The sequence below is a fragment of the Stigmatopora nigra genome, chromosome 15 (genome assembly GCF_051989575.1).
Source record: "Stigmatopora nigra isolate UIUO_SnigA chromosome 15, RoL_Snig_1.1, whole genome shotgun sequence".
Classification (NCBI taxonomy): domain Eukaryota; kingdom Metazoa; phylum Chordata; class Actinopteri; order Syngnathiformes; family Syngnathidae; genus Stigmatopora; species Stigmatopora nigra.
The window spans coordinates 1,391,580-1,409,253 of record NC_135522.1 but is presented as its reverse complement, the minus strand read 5'-3'; the positions used below and the strand labels follow the sequence as shown (position 1 = coordinate 1,409,253).

At 37.2% G+C, this 17,674-nt stretch overlaps 1 protein-coding gene across 4 annotated transcripts in view; it reads left to right on the top strand.

Moving 5' to 3' along the window:
• The window catches only part of LOC144208342 (adhesion G protein-coupled receptor L1-like), a 102,322-nt gene extending 84,962 nt beyond the window's left edge, over positions 1 to 17,360 (top strand). For 2 of the 4 annotated variants that reach the window (XM_077734127.1, XM_077734130.1), the window contains 17 exons: positions 229 to 332; positions 1,175 to 1,360; positions 1,435 to 1,473; positions 1,722 to 1,902; positions 1,979 to 2,101; positions 2,497 to 2,708; positions 3,844 to 4,017; positions 4,675 to 4,884; positions 5,588 to 5,808; positions 7,107 to 7,173; positions 7,345 to 7,436; positions 8,310 to 8,478; positions 8,551 to 8,706; positions 10,192 to 10,288; positions 13,293 to 13,415; positions 15,979 to 15,996; positions 16,171 to 17,360. In XM_077734127.1, coding sequence (XP_077590253.1) covers positions 229 to 332; positions 1,175 to 1,360; positions 1,435 to 1,473; positions 1,722 to 1,902; positions 1,979 to 2,101; positions 2,497 to 2,708; positions 3,844 to 4,017; positions 4,675 to 4,884; positions 5,588 to 5,808; positions 7,107 to 7,173; positions 7,345 to 7,436; positions 8,310 to 8,478; positions 8,551 to 8,706; positions 10,192 to 10,288; positions 13,293 to 13,415; positions 15,979 to 15,996; positions 16,171 to 16,982 — 2,984 coding nt within the window. In that variant the 3' untranslated portion in view covers positions 16,983 to 17,360. The remainder of the gene's footprint in view (positions 1 to 228; positions 333 to 1,174; positions 1,361 to 1,434; positions 1,474 to 1,721; positions 1,903 to 1,978; positions 2,102 to 2,496; positions 2,709 to 3,843; positions 4,018 to 4,674; positions 4,885 to 5,587; positions 5,809 to 7,106; positions 7,174 to 7,344; positions 7,437 to 8,309; positions 8,479 to 8,550; positions 8,707 to 10,191; positions 10,289 to 13,292; positions 13,416 to 15,978; positions 15,997 to 16,170) is intronic. The other 2 variants (XM_077734128.1, XM_077734129.1) reach the window with 2 other exon arrangements.
• Positions 17,361 to 17,674: the final 314 nt, after the last annotated feature.

Below are 17,674 nucleotides of genomic sequence, written 5' to 3'. Positions count from 1 at the left end.
TCATGATTTACTTTCCCGGGCCCCACAAAATGATGCGCCGGGCCAGATTTGGCCCCCGGGCCACCACTTTGACACATTCTATTAAAAGTGGCAAATAACACAATTTGTTGGTTAAAATTGGACATCTCTAGCAGTCAAAAGCAGCCAACGAGTATTAAGCCAGTCACTTTGTCTGCCGTAATTTTGCCTAGCTAACGCATCTCATTTGTTCCCTGTGTTGGTCTCCAGGTATCGCTTCGTTCCATTGTTTGGCCGAGCAGGTGACCTGGAACCCTCGCGGTCCTGACCTGAGCAACTGCACCTCCCCGTGGGTCAACCAGGTAGCCCAAAAGGTGAGACCCCAGAGTGGGCGCCTCCTGGCCTCCCCTCCCCATCCCGCCGCGTCTCTCCGTGTATTTACATATCTCCAAGGCTGGCCTTATTAATATACACACTCACTTGAGCTTGGCCCTTCATTAGCACCCATCTGCTCTTGCTACTTAATTAAGTGGCTATACTTTAAGTCAAGTGAGGCTCGAGTACTTTTTTTTTTAGGTGGCAGGTCACATGGTGGCTGTCAATCAAAAAGTCAATACAGCACTACCTGTACTTTTTTTGTAACATTTCGTAAGTGGAGATGTACTTTATATGTAAATTATCTACCTCTACTTACGAATATAATTGGTTCCAAGACTTTTTTGTAACATTTCGTAAGTAGAGGTGTACTTTTATATGTAAATTCTCCACCTCTACTTTCAAAATTATTGGTTCCAAGACTTTTTGTAACATTTTATAGGTGAAGATGTACTTTGTATGTAAATTTTCCACCTCTACTTAAGAACTTAATTGGTTCCAAGAGTTTTTTCGTAACATTTCGTAAGTAGAATTGTACATCATATGTAAAATATTCACCTCCACTTACGAAATTATTGGTCCCAAGACTTTTTTCGTACCATTTCGTAAGTAGAGGTATAATTTATATATAAATTATCCACCTCTACTTACAAAATTAGTTGGTTCCAAGACTTTTTTCCTAACTTGAAAAATGTGTAAGTAGAATTGTACATTATATGTAAATTCTCCACAAGACCACGTAACAAAATGTATTTCCAAGAAGAGCCACCACAAACGCGGATGTATTAATTTGTGTTATAGATTTATAGACCATGTTTTTGTGTTTTTTTTTTTTACCCAGATCAAAAGCGGCGAGAACGCCGCCAACATCGCCGGCGAGCTTGCCAACCACACACGAGGGCGGATCCAGGCGGGGGACATCAGCTCATCTGTACGTCTAATCGAGCAGCTCCTGGACATCCTGGACGCCCAACTGCAGTCCCTCAGGCCCGGAAACAAGGAGTCGGCCGCACGAAACTACAACAAGGTGGCGCCACTCAGACTTCCAAATCCATCCGTCCTCATTTTCCATCTAAAACCCCATTTTCTCTTCCCGTTTAGTTCCAGAAGCGAGAGCGGACGTGTCGGGCCTACATCCAGGTAAGAATGTATTTGTTTCGTCTGCCAGCTGTCCACTTTCGTTAAAGTAAGACCGTCCCTAAGGGGACGCGGCATCTTGTTCGCTAATTAGTCGTTGGGACAGTAAAATTTCATGATCAAAAAATGAAAGCATGATTGGAATATGTTTGTTTTGACAAACGAGATGTGAAACGCAAATTGGGTTTTTAATGTGAACAAAAACTTGAGAATTTTGCCTTTGTATTTCTTTTTTTTTTTTTTTTTTGAAGGCGGTGGTGCAGACAGTGGACAACCTCCTCCGTCAAGAAGCCTTGGACTCCTGGCAAGACATGAACGTCACAGAACAGGCCCACACGGCCACCATGTTGCTGGACATCCTGGAGAAAGGAGCCTTCCTATTGGCTAACAACATGTATGGCAGTCGCTTCTCTGACAGGGCGCCCAACATAGGTAAAAACGGATAAAACACATGACAAAGTTTGGACACCCCCTATTCTAAATGTCTTTTGTCTTTATTTTTTGGCAGATTTGGAAGTCCACGTGTTGAGCACAGAAGGAGACCTTCAGGACTTGTCCTTCCCGACAAATCACGCCAATGACAGCGCCATCCATCTGTCGGCGTCCACTATCAAGCAGTACAGTCGCAACGGTCAGCCATTTTGCCAAAAAACAAACTATTGTTGAAACTAATTCTATTTCATCCATTTAGGTCGACATTTTTTATTATTATCATTCGATTATTGAGCTATTTTCTAGCAGTATTCGCACTAAAACGATTAGTCTCCGCCCAGAAACATATTGGGGAGAGGCGTGGCCTAATTCTAACCGGGCCTCCTTAAAATGATTGAAACAAAACGCGCATGAAATATTCATAAATAATACGAGACGGTCCAACGCTTGAGGGCTGAACATTCCACGTTTAAATCTCTCAACCAATCCAATCCGTAGTTCCAACCTTGGCCAATTCCCCCCTTTTGTATGACCGCTACCGTTAGCATCATTAGCATATCCCGCCCACGTTTTGACGAATTTGATTTGCCGCAGGTCAAGTGAAGGTGGTGTTTATCCTGTACAAGAACCTGGGCTCTTTCCTGTCCACGGAGAACGCCACGGTCAAGACGGATGCGGCGGTGGCGGCGGGTCATGGCCGTCGGCGACTGGCTGTCAACTCCCACGTCATCTCGGCTTCCATCAATAAGGAATCCAGTCGTGTATTTCTTACTGAGCCGGTGGTTTTTACGCTTAAACATCTGCAGGTAGGATATTTAAAAAGCTAATTTTAATTTTTTTCCGTTGAATTCTGGTGCGTTTTTGCCAGTGAAGTCTTATTTGCCGAAATTTAAAAAATCTATTTTTTTTTTGTATAGACCCATTTTTTTTTCTTGAATTGAATTAAATGCTTTTATTATTATATTATATTATTTTATTAACATTATTTAAGTATAATTAATGATTTAATTATATTTATTTCATGTATTTTTTAAGTAAATAAATATACATATTTTTTAATTATTTAATTTAAACTATTTATATTTTAAATAACTATATAATATAAGTATAATGAAATTGCATCCTATATTCATACCCCAATATCTTAAAAAGCTTAAGTTTTTATCTATTTTTATAATTGAATTGAATGTTTTTATTGTGATTATTCGAGTATAATTAATGATAGAATATATTTATTATATTTATTTTTAAGTAAATAAATGTACATATTTTTAAATCATTTAATTTCAACTAATTTGATATAACTATATAATGTAAGTATAATGAGATTGCATTCTATATTCATACCGCAATATCTTAAAAAAGCTAATGAAAGCATAAGACGCCATGTTTTTTTTTATATTTTTTAATTTTTTATTGCAAAGTTCAAATAGCTGATGGCGAAAAAGACCGTTAATTGCGACTTAAGAGTTAATTAACCTTTCCAAATAATGCCCAAGTGCTCGTTTCCTACCACAGAAAATTGATGCTTCCTAACAAACTAATAAAATATGAAATTACTCTTACATGCAACTAGACTTTACCTCCAACAGCTGCTTTTAAAAACAATTCTATGTGCACAAAAGCAAAATTTAATCATACTTTTAATTTTTCTTCCAAAAAAAATCTATATTTTCACATATTTTGGCCACCATTTAAAAACTCATCATACATTTATCAACGTTATTGACAGCCAACATTGGCTTATTAAATCCATTCCAAGCTGTTACAGCTTGTCCATTTTATTGTTTATTCTACAAAAAAACATGCCAAAACATGCCAAAACATGGATTCAGCACTCAAAAAATGAATTTTGGCCAAAAATGACAAACAATTTCCCCCATTTTTTTTAAACTTGGCCCCTATGAGTGAAGTATTTGTGTTTTTTTTGTGTCCTTCTAGTTGGAGAACTATTACAGCCCAAACTGCTCTTTTTGGAACTATTCTGAGCGTTCCATGACTGGTCAGTGGTCCACTCAGGGTTGCCGCCTACTGGACGCCAACGCCACGCACACCACCTGTTCGTGCAGTCACCTGACCAACTTTGCCGTGCTAATGACGCACCACGACACTAACGTGAGTACAGACACAGAAATTGACATTTTTGCTTATCTTTTCTCTTCATACTTTAGAACTTTGCATATATTTCCCCAAAAAATTCAATTTGCCCTCACGTTCCTATTACTGAATGCCTTGAGATATGAGTATCGAGCTTGTATGTCAAGTCACTCGTATCTCAAATCATTTTTTCCCCATTTAAAATAACTAAATACAAATAATCCATTCTTAACCTCTGAAAATTTAAAAAAAATAGGATATTACATTGAAAAAATGTTTTTAATTGCTCTAATTCATGTTCACAAACTAACAAATCGCCCTCTAGTGGTTATGATCTGCAATAAAATGTGACATTATTACATCCACTAGTGTACGAAGTTTGAGATACACGATAGCGGCTAACGGCTAATAACTAACACATGTGTTTCGCTACACTTTTGTGACATTACCTAAAATAACATAAACTTTAAATTTAAGTTAAATAACTTCCTTCCACACACATTTAAAAAAGTTTGCGTTATAACCGTGATCAAGTTTACGAAAATAGTATTTCAGGGTAAAAAATGAGCTCAGAATTTCCCTCATATCTCAAATTTCTCACTCTTATCTCAAGGTATTACTGTAATTTTGTTCTTTCTCCTCCCCAATGACGTTTTTTTTTTTTTTTTTTTTCAGTTTCAGGGCCGAATGCACGAGCTAATCCTGTTCGTCATCACCTGGGTTGGCATTGTGATCTCTCTGGTGTGTTTGGCCATCTGCATTTCCACCTTCTGCTTCTTACGAGGCCTTCAAACGGACCGCAACACCATCCATAAAAACTTGTGCATCAACCTTTTCGTGGCCGAGTTACTCTTCCTCATCGGCGTGGACAAGACTGACTACCAGGTGAGATGCTTTCCCGGGTCCTGGGTTCGATCCCAGGTGGGTCATCCCTGTGTAATGATTGGATGTTCTCCCAGGGCTTGTGTGGGTTTTCCCAGATCCCAAAAACATTCATGCTAAGCTAATTTGATCACTTTAAATAGCCGTTTGTTATGATTGGTCGTTTATCTTGTGCCCTGTGATTGACTGGCCATCGATTGGGATAGGCTTCGGCACCCCCCGCGACCCTTGTGAGGATAATTGGTTTAGAAAATGAATGAATAGAGCTAGTAAATACTTATGCTAGTATTAGAAAACAATATTTTGACACTGAAGACCGTTAAGAGAGTAAATTGTTTTTTTGCTGATTTAAAATGACGTTTTGTTCTCTTTTTGACATTTGAGGCCTTTAAGTGCATATTTTTAGGTGTTTTAAAAACCTAAGAGTAAAAATAGATGTCAGTTTAAGGCAGAATTTTCAAGATAGTGGTAGATCATTCAAAAATATGTATTTGTATCAAAGTATTCCACTGCCATGAACGTTTTTAGACATAAAATTGGTTTAAATCGGATTGCTTAGACTGACTTGGCACTTTCTTTCTCTACTTGAAGCCCATTGGCTGCACAATCTGCTAGTTTAGCTTCTCTTCTGTCTTGGTCCTCCTCTTTTCTCCTCCTGAACTTCCTTCTCTCCATCTTTTCCCTCTCCTCCCCTCCTCGGCTTCAGATCGCCTGTCCCATTTTTGCCGGACTGCTGCATTTCTTCTTCTTGGCCGCCTTCTCTTGGATGTGCCTGGAGGGCGTGCAGCTCTATCTCATGCTGGTGGAGGTGTTTGAGAGTGAATACTCACGCAAAAAGTACTACTACCTGTGTGGCTACTGCTTCCCCGCGCTGGTGGTGGGCATCTCGGCGGCCATCGACTACAGGAGCTACGGCACCAAGAAAGCGTATGTGCTTTTTTTATAATAAGTTAATAAGTAGTCAACATAGATAAGTAGTTAACATAGATAAGTAGTTAACATAGATAAGTAGTTAACATAGATAAGTAGTGAACATAGATAAGTAGTGAACATAGATAAGTAGTCAACATAGATAAGTATTCCACATAGATAAGTATTCCAAATAGATAAGTATTCCACATAGATAAGTATTCCACATAGATAAGTATTCAACACAGATAAGTATTCCACATACATAAGTATTCCAAATAGATAAGTATTCCACATAGATAAGTATTCCACATAGATAAGTATTCCACATAGATAAGTATTCCACATAGATAAGTATTCAACATAGATAAGTATTCAACATAGATAAGTATTCAACATAGATAAGTAGTCAACATTGATCAGTAGTCAACATTGATCAGTAGTCAAAAACTTAAGTAGTCAAGAGGAATAAGTAGTCAATAGGAATAAGTAGTCAAGAGGAATAAGTAGTCAAGAGGAATAAGTAGTCAAGAGGAATAAGTAGTCAAGAGGAATAAGTAGTCAAGAGGAATAAGTAGTCAATAGGAATAAGTAGTCAATAGGAATAAGTAGTCAATAGGAATAAGTAGTCAAGAGGAATAAGTAGTCAAGAGGAATAAGTAGTCAATAGGAATAAGTAGTCAATAGGAATAAGTATTGTCAACATAAGTATTGTCAACATAAGTATTGTCAACATAAGTATTGTCAACATAAGTATTGTCAACATAAGTATTGTCAACATAAGTATTGTCAACATAAGTATTGTCAACATAAGTATTGTCAACATAAGTATTGTCAACATAAGTATTGTCAACATAAGTACTTCCAACATAAGTATTGACAACATAAGTACTTCCAACATAAGTACTGCCAACATAAGTACTGCCAACATAAGTGCTGCCAACATAAGTACTGCCAACATAAGTACTGCCAACATAAGTACTGTCAACATAAGTCAACAACATAAGTATAGTCAACATAGATAGGTATATTCATTAAATATTCATAGTCAATAATATAGGTAGTCCACAACATAAGTAGTCAACATAGATTAGTAGTCATGAATAAGTGCTCACACACATAAGTAGGAAGGAAAAGTAAGTAAAAGGGTTAGCAGCCAATGGAGTCTTAGTCTAAGTACAAAATAAAATGCATTAGTTTTGATTAGATCCTCCTAACTAGTAGTTTATCTTCCACCGAGACGGTGGAATAACGGCGTGAAGCCGACTCGGTGCTCGCTGGGGTCTAATTCTCGTCTCCTGTGTGTGCCACTCCAGATGCTGGCTGCGGGTGGATAACTACTTCATCTGGAGCTTCATTGGACCCGTTTCATTTGTTATTATGGTATTAGCTTTACTGTCTAGCGCTCACTGTGATATTGCACAGTCAAACCTCAAGACTATCTGCGGGCTTTATTTTTCTGAGGTCACGCAGAGTGCACGGGCGTACGTTTGGCTCGGCTGCACTTTTATTTGATTGGTCTTTCTTTTTCTGTCTTTCTTTTTCTCGTCCAAGCTCAACCTGGTTCTGCTGATGATCACTTTACACAAGATGATTCGAAACTCGTCGGCACTCAAGCCTGACTCCAGCCGTCTGGATAGCATCAAGTGAGATGGACTTTTACACTTTGCTAACTGATGCCACCTCGGGGGGGGGGGGGGGCGCGATAAAACCAGATTTTGAGTTCAAAAGTTGGGCGCCGTGTCAAATACGGAAAGTTCAGAGTTTATTTTGCTTCAAAACATGCGTTTGTGTCTTGGATTGAAGTATTTGCATTCATTTCAATTGGTTATTTGAGATGCAGGTTTTAGTTAGGTATTTTTCAGTCCTTAATGGTGAGGGAAAATGTCATTTAAATAAGAATGATAATAGAAAAAGTAAAATAAAAAAATGATTTAAAAAATTAAAATAAAATATAATAAAAAATAGAATATTATTAAAAAAATACTATAAAAATACTATGTAACATATCGATAATAATAATTACATACAAATATAAATAATACAAAAATAAAAATGAAATACATTAAAATAAAATGAAATACATTAAAATAAAAAATAATTAAAAATATAAATAAAACAATAAAAAAATATATATATATTTAAACATACAAGTCACACTGGAGTATAAGTCGCATTTTGGCTTTGCAATTTTTTAATTACTGTCATTTTCTAAGAAATAATTTGCATAAATGAATAGTAAAAATATATCTAAGTCCGATTCTTGGGCGAGACATTTAATTAAAAATAAAGTACAAATATAGTATCAAAGTAACAATATTAAAATGAAGAGTAACAGGCTAAATTGGCACTGCAAATCAGGAAATAAAAACCAACAAAAAATCAAGTTGCACTTAAGTATCAGTCATCAGCCTCGCCCAACTATATAAAAACGTGCGCCTTATAGTCCAGAAACTACAGTAAACAAACTCCTATTAACCACTTGTAAAATAACAACTTACACTTTTTTGTCTTTCCAGATCTTGGGTTTTGGGCGCCATCACCCTGTTATTCCTCTTGGGACTAACTTGGGCTTTCGGCTTGATGTTCATCAACGAGAACTCGCTGATCATGGCCTACCTTTTCACCACATTCAACGCTTTCCAGGGCATGTTCATCTTCATTTTCCATTGCGCTCTTCAGAAAAAGGTATTTTTTTTTCCCCAAGACCACCCAAACAAACAGCCCACGAAAACCGGATGTCCTTTTCCACCAATGCAGGTCCACAAGGAATACAGCAAGTGCCTACGACACTCGTACTGCTGCAGCCGCACTTCCGCCAGCAGCTCTCACGGCGCCATGAAAAACTCGGGTCTTCGTGCCAACAACCGCTACTACAGCGGCAGCCAAGCTCGCCATGCGGCGGCACACCGACAGGTGAGTGCGAAACCCACGTATTTTTGAGGTTTGCTTTTTTGTGGGAAGAAAATGTGAGTCAAAACATTGGAATTCTGGAAAAAAAAACGATATTTGCTAGTAAGATGTTTCCCTTTTCCACCTAAAAACTAGGCCACACTCCTCTTATTTTCCCTTTTCCACCCAAAAACTCGGCAACGCTCCTCCTTATTTTCCCTTTTCCACCCAAAAACTAGGCCACCCTCCTCTTATTTTCCCTTTTCCACCCAAAAACTCGGCAACGCTCCTCCTTATTTTCCCTTTTCCACCCAAAAACTAGGCCACCCTCCTCTTATTTCCCCTTTTCGACCCAAAAATTAAGCAACACTCCTCTTATTTTCCCTTTTCCACCTAAAAACTAGGCCACACCTTTCATTTTCCCTTTTCCACCCAAAAACTAAGCAACGCTCCCCGTATTTTCCCTTTTCCACCCAAAAACTAGGCCACCCTCCTCTTATTTTCCCTTTTCCACCCAAAAACTAGGCCACCCTCCTCTTATTTCCCCTTTTCCACCCAAAAACTAAGCAACACTCCTCTTATTTTCCCTTTTCCACCTAAAAACTAGGCCACACCTTTCATTTTCCCTTTTCCACCCAAAAACTAAGCAACGCTCCCCGTATTTTCCCTTTTCCACCCAAAAACTAGGCCACCCTCCTCTTATTTTCCCTTTTCCACCCAAAAACTCGGCCACACTCCTCCTTATTTTCCCTTTTCCACCCAAAAACTAGGCCACCCGCCTCCTTATTTTCCCTTTTCCACCCAAAAACTAAGCAACACTCCTCTTATTTCCCCTTTTCCACCTAAGAACTCTTTTAAATCTTTATTTATCACCAAAAAGCGCATTTCAAGTTCAAATAAATCTTACCCATAATCCCCCCAAAAATAATCTCCACAATAATCCAACAAAATGACATTCTCCCATCTTCAATTCTCATATTCCTCCATCATTAAGACCCCCATCCTCCCTCATTTCCTTTTTTTTGCTGGATATCCATCCCTTGCCTGATTTTTGACCTCCTCCATCTAACAAGGTCTATTTTTTTTGTTGCAATCATTGATGCAGTGCAGCAGCGACTCACAACATTCAGGCGAGGAAAGACGTACAGCGCAAACACAATTCTCGCAGGCAATAAAGAGCGTTTCTTGTTGTCTTTTTTTTTTGCAGTTTTTTTTCTTCCTGCCATAATGGGACTGTATTCAGTGGTGCAATCATGTCTTGAACATCAAGTCGTTATTTGGCCTCTTCCTTGATGACATGGCATTGCCTGCTAGTCATCTCTTTGTGTGCCTTGTTTTCTTAGTGGCTTATAGTAAACCCCGCAGTTGTGATTACAGCTTCCCCGCAGAGCGGTAAAAATCGAGCTCCCCCCCCTCGCGAACCCCCCACCACCACCACCAACAAACACTTGCGTTTTTTCTTTTTTTTTTCTTTTTTACTCACTATTTTTTCTACTTTTTCCTCCCCAGAGTCGGATCCGCCGCATGTGGAACGACACCGTTAGGAAGCAGACGGAATCGTCCTTCATGGCGGGGGACATCAACAGCACGCCCACCCTCAACAGGGGTGAGTTTTTTTACATTTTCTAATTGCAGTCGTACATAAAAAATTAATAAATTTTTCATTATAAGGTGAACCTTTTTGGTCATCCGTCAATCAACAATTTCTTCTTCCAATATTTATTGATTAGTCGATTAAATTCAAAAATGTATGTAGTTATACATAAAAATTCAAATAAATGACATAAAAATTCAAATAAATTACATAAAAATTCAAATAAATGACATAAAAATTCAAATAAATTACACAAAAATTCAAATAAATGACATAAAAATTCAAATAAATTACACAAAAATTCAAATAAATGACATAAAAATTCAAATAAATTACATAAAAATTCAAATAAATGACATAAAAATTCAAATAAATTACATAAAAATTCAAATAAATGACATAAAAATTCAAATAAATTACATAAAAATTCAAATAAATGACATAAAAATTCAAATAGATTACATAAAAATTCAAATAAATGACATAAAAATTCAAATAAATTACATAAAAATTCTAATAAATTACATAAAAATTCAAATAAACTACATAAAAATTCAAATAAATGACATAAAAATTCAAATAAATTACATAAAAATTCAAATAAATGACATAAAAATTCAAATAAATTACATAAAAATTCAAATAAATGACATAAAAATTCAAATAAATTACATAAAAATTCAAATAAATGACATAAAAATTCAAATAAATTACATAAAAATTCAAATAAATGACATAAAAATTCAAATAGATTACATAAAAATTCAAATAAATGACATAAAAATTCAAATAAATTACATAAAAATTCTAATAAATTACATAAAAATTCAAATAAACTACATAAAAATTCAAATAAATGACATAAAAATTCAAATAAATTACATAAAAATTCAAATAAATGACATAAAAATTCAAATAAATTACACAAAAATTCAAATAAATGACATAAAAATTCAAATAAATTACACAAAAATTCAAATAAATGACATAAAAATTCAAATAAATTACATAAAAATTCAAATAAATGACATAAAAATTCAAATAAATTACAAAAATTCAAATAAATGACATAAAAATTCAAATAAATTACATAAAAATTCAAATAAATGACATAAAAATTCAAATAAATTACATAAAAATTCAAATAAATGACATAAAAATTCAAATAAATTACACAAAAATTCAAATAAATGACATAAAAATTCAAATAAATTACACAAAAATTCAAATAAATGACATAAAAATTCAAATAAATTACATAAAAATTCAAATAAATGACATAAAAATTCAAATAAATTACATAAAAATTCAAATAAATGACATAAAAATTCAAATAAATTACATAAAAATTCAAATAAATGACATAAAAATTCAAATAGATTACATAAAAATTCAAATAAATGACATAAAAATTCAAATAAATTACATAAAAATTCAAATAAACTACATAAAAATTCAAATAAATGACATAAAAATTCAAATAAATTACATAAAAATTCAAATAAATGACATAAAAATTCAAATAAATTACACAAAAATTCAAATAAATGACATAAAAATTCAAATAAATTACACAAAAATTCAAATAAATGACATAAAAATTCAAATAAATTACATAAAAATTCAAATAAATGACATAAAAATTCAAATAAATTACAAAAATTCAAATAAATGACATAAAAATTCAAATAAATTACATAAAAATTCAAATAAATGACATAAAAATTCAAATAAATTACATAAAAATTCAAATAAATGACATAAAAATTCAAATAGATTACATAAAAATTCAAATAAATGACATAAAAATTCAAATAAATTACATAAAAATTCTAATAAATTACATAAAAATTCAAATAAACTACATAAAAATTCAAATAAATGACATAAAAATTCAAATAAATTACATAAAAATTCAAATAAACTACATAAAAATTCAAATAAATGACATACAAATTCAAATAGATTATACATATAAATATTCAAATAAATTACATAAAAATTCAAATTGATTATACATAAATATTTAAATAAATTATATAAAAAAATTCAATAAATTTGCCAATAAGAGGCTTAAAATAAAAGCAGGTAAACCTTTTTGGTCATCCGTCAATCAATAATTTCTCCTTCTTCCAATAGTTATTGATTAGTTGATTAAATCCAAAAATTTTCAAATGTATATACAGTTTTACATAAAAAATTCAAATAAATTACATACAAATTCTAAGAAATTTGCAATTATGGAGCTTAAAAAAAGACAAGATGAACCTTTTTGGTCATCTGTCAATCAACAATTTCTCCCCCTTCTAATAGTTATTAATTAGTTGAATAAATACATTTTAAAATTCAAATTTATGTACATTCATATATAAAAATCCAAATAAATTTTGCCAATAGGAAGCTTAATATAAAGGTGACATCACAGATTCATTTTGTGACCAACTGGATGTCTGGCAGTACCAAAACATAATTGAAGCCACCTGATTGGACGAACCATCTCTTCTTTTTTATCTTCCACCTGACAACAGTGAGGCGAAAGGCGGGGCTTACCTGTCCCCTTCCGTCATGCCGTCCCGTTTTTTAATTTCATGGCATTTCTCTTCTTGTTCGCCTCAGGCTTTTTTTTTCCACTCCGAGTTTTCTATTTGTCTTTTCGCCGCCGTTCGCATTTCCTCACTAAAATTAACTGCGTTTCGATGGCTGCACTCCGAGACGACATAATGGCATACATTAACTCCGCCCCCTCAAAAGGGAACGAAATGGCGACAAACGCTAACTTTGCCGTGGGATTGTGTTTTTTTTTTTGCTGAAAGGTTACGACGGGGACGCCGCCAAATGACTCCATAAAACGGCGCCGTTTCCCAAAAAACGTCCCCGTTCGGAGACACTGTAAACATTGGTGTCATTTCGGGCGTGATTACTCGCCGCCGTCCACGGGAATTCGTGTAAACGCGTTTGCGGCGAGCGTTGCTTTTTATGATTATGGACATTTTTTTTTTATTTTTTTTTTTTATAGCAGCCATGGGTAACCACCTTCTGGCGAACCCGGTGTTACAAACCCGCGGCGGAACGTCTCCGTACAACACGCTATTGGCCGAGAGCTTCACGCCGCCCTCGCCTGGCGTCTTCAACTCCACTGGTGAGTGCCTCCTTGTGTTTGTTATTGGTAACTAACGTGTTTTGCGGACTATAAGTCGCTCCTGAGGGGGAAAAAAATTATAGAAGTTGCATTTTTTTAAAGCCCTGTGATTGGCTGGCCACCAATTCATGGTATCCGCCCACCTAGTGTCTGTAGTCGGCAGGGGTAGGCTCCGGCACCCCATCCACGACCCTTGTGAGGATAAATGGTTCAGAAAATGAATTATTTTTTAAAAGTTTTTATTTGAATTGAGGTGAATGACTTTTTTGTCATATTTGAATTGATTTGAATACTTTTATTGTTATTTTTTAAAAATAATTATTCATTATACAGATTTAAAGCTATCATGAAGTGTATACATAAATAAATAATCCTAAAAATATTTATATACAAAAAAAATGAAGTGAGGCCAAAATGTGGTTAGATATGGTGTTTTAGTGCAAGTATAAAAATGCTAAATAATAATTAGTGCTGGTAAGATGGAAGTAAAAGTCAGAGAATAAAACTTTTTATATATATATATAGTTTATATTTGGCGGTATTATAACATTTTATAGTGCAATGTGACTTCTTAATTTCAGAAACAAAGCACAAATATACGTTAAAAAATCATAATATTTTTTTTAGTAACAAGAATAACATGACAGGCTGAAAAATGCGCCTTATAGTCCAGAAAATACGGTCAATTTTTGTATTTATGTACATACGTATCATTTTTAAAATCATTTTTTTAATTTTCATAATGTTTAGGGTTGGTCTTGGAGTGAATCAGGCCTTTTATATCTAAAATATGATTTACAAATCATGTTACAGAAGAAATTAATTTCATAAAATATGTTAAAATAACATTTTTGGACAATTTACGTAGCCCTAATTGACCTACATTAACACATGCCCATTTTAGCATTGACGTCAAATGAAATACAGTGTCGAATTCCTGTTAGTAATTACAGCACATTTATTTTTTGGACCAATTTTTGCCTTGGCTTTTAATTTCCCAACGGTGAAACGTTTCCGCCATTAGCACGCGGGCAACTTCTCATCGGACAATCCAATTCCGATCGTCGCCAGAATTCCGAGGGGGGAAATCCCCAGTCGCGCATAGACGGTGGAACGGACGCCGGCTTTTTTGTGGCGGCTTCTCGGTGGGCGCCGCGCGTCAAGCGTGGAGAAATTGATTGTGAGCCGGCTGCGCAAAAACAAACAGCCCGAGCCACTTTGCCATCTGCTCGTCGTCCTCGTCTCCAATCGGACCAGTGTGTGAAGTTTGACTGCCAGAAATCACCGGGGGGAAACTGGGCGGGCCCCTTTTCTAAACACCCTTGCAAAACGCTAGCCATTAAATAGCCAAGAAGAATGCCATACAATCCTTTAACATGAACTTCTTTTATTCATTTGACATATTCTTTATCATTACTTTCACATGTTATGCTTGTTTTATGGTCACTATTACTACTACTACTACTACTACTACTACTACTACTACTACTACTACTACTACTACTACTACTACTACTACTACTACTACTACTACTACTGCTGCTACTGCTACTACTACTGCTGCTGCTACTACTACTGCTGCTGTTACTGCTACTACCACTGCTAGTACTACTACTACTACTACTACTACTACTACTACTACTACTACTACTACTACTACTGCTGCTACTGCTACTACTACTGCTGCTGCTACTACTACTGCTGCTGTTACTGCTACTACCACTGCTAGTACTACTAGTACTACTACTGCTACCACTCCTACTACTGCTGCTGTTACTGCTACTACCACTGCTAGTACTACTAGTACTACTACTGCTACCACTCCTACTACTACAACTACTACTAGTACTACTACTACTACTAGTACTACTACTGCTACCACTCCTACTACTACTACTACTACTAGTACTACTACTACTACTACTGCTACTACTAGTACTACTACTACTGCTACTACTACTACTTCTAATACTGCCGCTATTACTACTACATCTACTACTGCTACTACTACTACTTCTAATACTGCCGCTATTACTACTACATCTACTACTACTAATACCACTACTACTGCTACCACTACTACTGCTACCACTACTACTGCTACTACTACTACTACCGCTACTACTACTATCGCTACTACTACTATCGCTACTACTATTACTACTACCACTACTACTCCTGCTACTACTACTGCTGCTGCTGCTACTACTACTACTACTATTATTATTATTATTATTATTATTACTACTACCACTACTCCTGCTACTACTACTACTGCTGCTGCTACTACTACTACTGCTACTACTACTAATACTCCTACTACTACTGCTACTACTACTGCAACTACTACTACTATGCCATACCCAATTATAACTTTTTCCATTAGATGTGTATAGGTTTTGTTGAAGTACTACAAAGCTAATTGGCAATGTTTCATAAGAGAAACTCTGGTGGCAACGATGCGATAGATAGATTCTCCATTCCATTAATGGTGGCCAACTAATGTTGCATTAAATGACACTTTCCGTCTTTCCTTCATTCTGCTTTCCGAATGGACGGACAGGAACCTTCCGAGACCCAAGTAAGTAGTATCTTCTGCCTTAACATTTTTTGCCTTGATTTACACTACACTTGTCTAAAAATTACCCAAATCATCACAAGAGGTGACCCATCTGTACCGAATAGATTGGTCTACAAAATAATAAATAACCATGTCCAAACTTATGACCTATCTATCCCCCTCTTTTATTTCCAGAAATCACATCCAAGGCCCGCGACCCCTGCGGAATGGAGACCTTACCCCTCAACGGCAACTTCAACAACAGCTACTCCCTACGAGGCGGCCCTGGTACAGTCGTCGGCGGCGGTGGCGGCGGCAGCTGTGACTTCCTCAGCGGCGGGGGCGGCGGCGACAGCCCCCCACCCCTTCTCAACCCCCGCACCTCAGAAACGCTCGGCGGCCGTCGAAACCTATCAGACGCGGCGGCCTTCGAGAAGATGATCATCTCCGAGCTGGTCCACAACAACCTCCGAGGCGGGGGCGACTCCGGCGGCGACAGGGTATGCGCCACCCTGGTCGGCGCCCACCCTCGGGGGGGCGTCGTCCCCGAACCGGACGACCGAGACGTCCGACAACGGGCGCCACAAGACGTGGAACTCCTCTACAAAGCCTTGGAGGAGCCCCTCCTCTTACAACGAGCCCAATCCGTCCTCTACCAGAGCGACGCCGACGAATCAGAAAGCTACGCCGCCGACTTAACCGAGAGTCTAAGTCGGGCGCCGGATTCGCCAGCCCGAGACTCCTCCCCGTACACCAGCGTGGGTAACCTACGAGACTCGCCCTACCCGGATAGCAGCCCGGAACCCCTGGAAGTGGCGCCCCGTTCGGCCCAGCCCCCCGAAGAACTGTACTACAGCTCCGGGAGGCCCGCCTTGGGTTCTCGCGGCGCCCCCATGCAGACCTTCTACCAAGCCCCGCCCAGGAGGCCGAGCGGGGGGCCGGCTCAGGCTCAGGAAGCCTCGCACAACGAGGGTGACGGACAAATGCAGCTAGTGACAAGCCTGTGACCGGAATCCGGAGAAGGAAGAGGCGGGACTCGTAGCCTAGCTTAGCCTAGCCTAGCCTGGGCCACCCCCGCTAACAGTCCAATCCGGTCCTAACCGGTCCGCTTCCTCCCTTGGTTGCCTTTCTACAAAAAAGAAGACGCCTTTTGACTCTTTTGGGAGGAGTTTCGATCCAAACCGAGTCCTTCCCCGGTTCCTCCGGTACCTTAAAGGCCAAGTCCAGCACTCTGAATGTACCGCCCACCATCCTACAACCAGGCCACGCCCACTTTTCCCCCCAATTTTTGAATGCCTCCAAACAAAATAACAACAATCTGTCATGTTTCTGGAGACTACGCTATCTTTTTTATATTGACTCCGCCCTTTTCGTATTGAGCGGCATTTGCTTCATCGTTGCCAAAAAAAACAACAAAAAAAACAAAAGAAAAATACATATTATTGAGCCAGAAAAACTGAACATACACACAAAAGTGCTCATTATCGAACTTTAAAACAAAAAAACATTTCTCTTAATCTTGAGTTGAAGACGTTTGCCTTGTTTTCCTGGATCTGGATTGGACGGAGGTGGAGGTACCTCCTCCGTTTCCCCGCCCAGAACCTTTAGCCCCGCCCCTTTTTGACTCTGCCTGTTTGCTTTTTTCGGCATTCCCAAACAACGACCGCTTTGCTAGGGGTTTTTTTTTGAGTTTTGATTT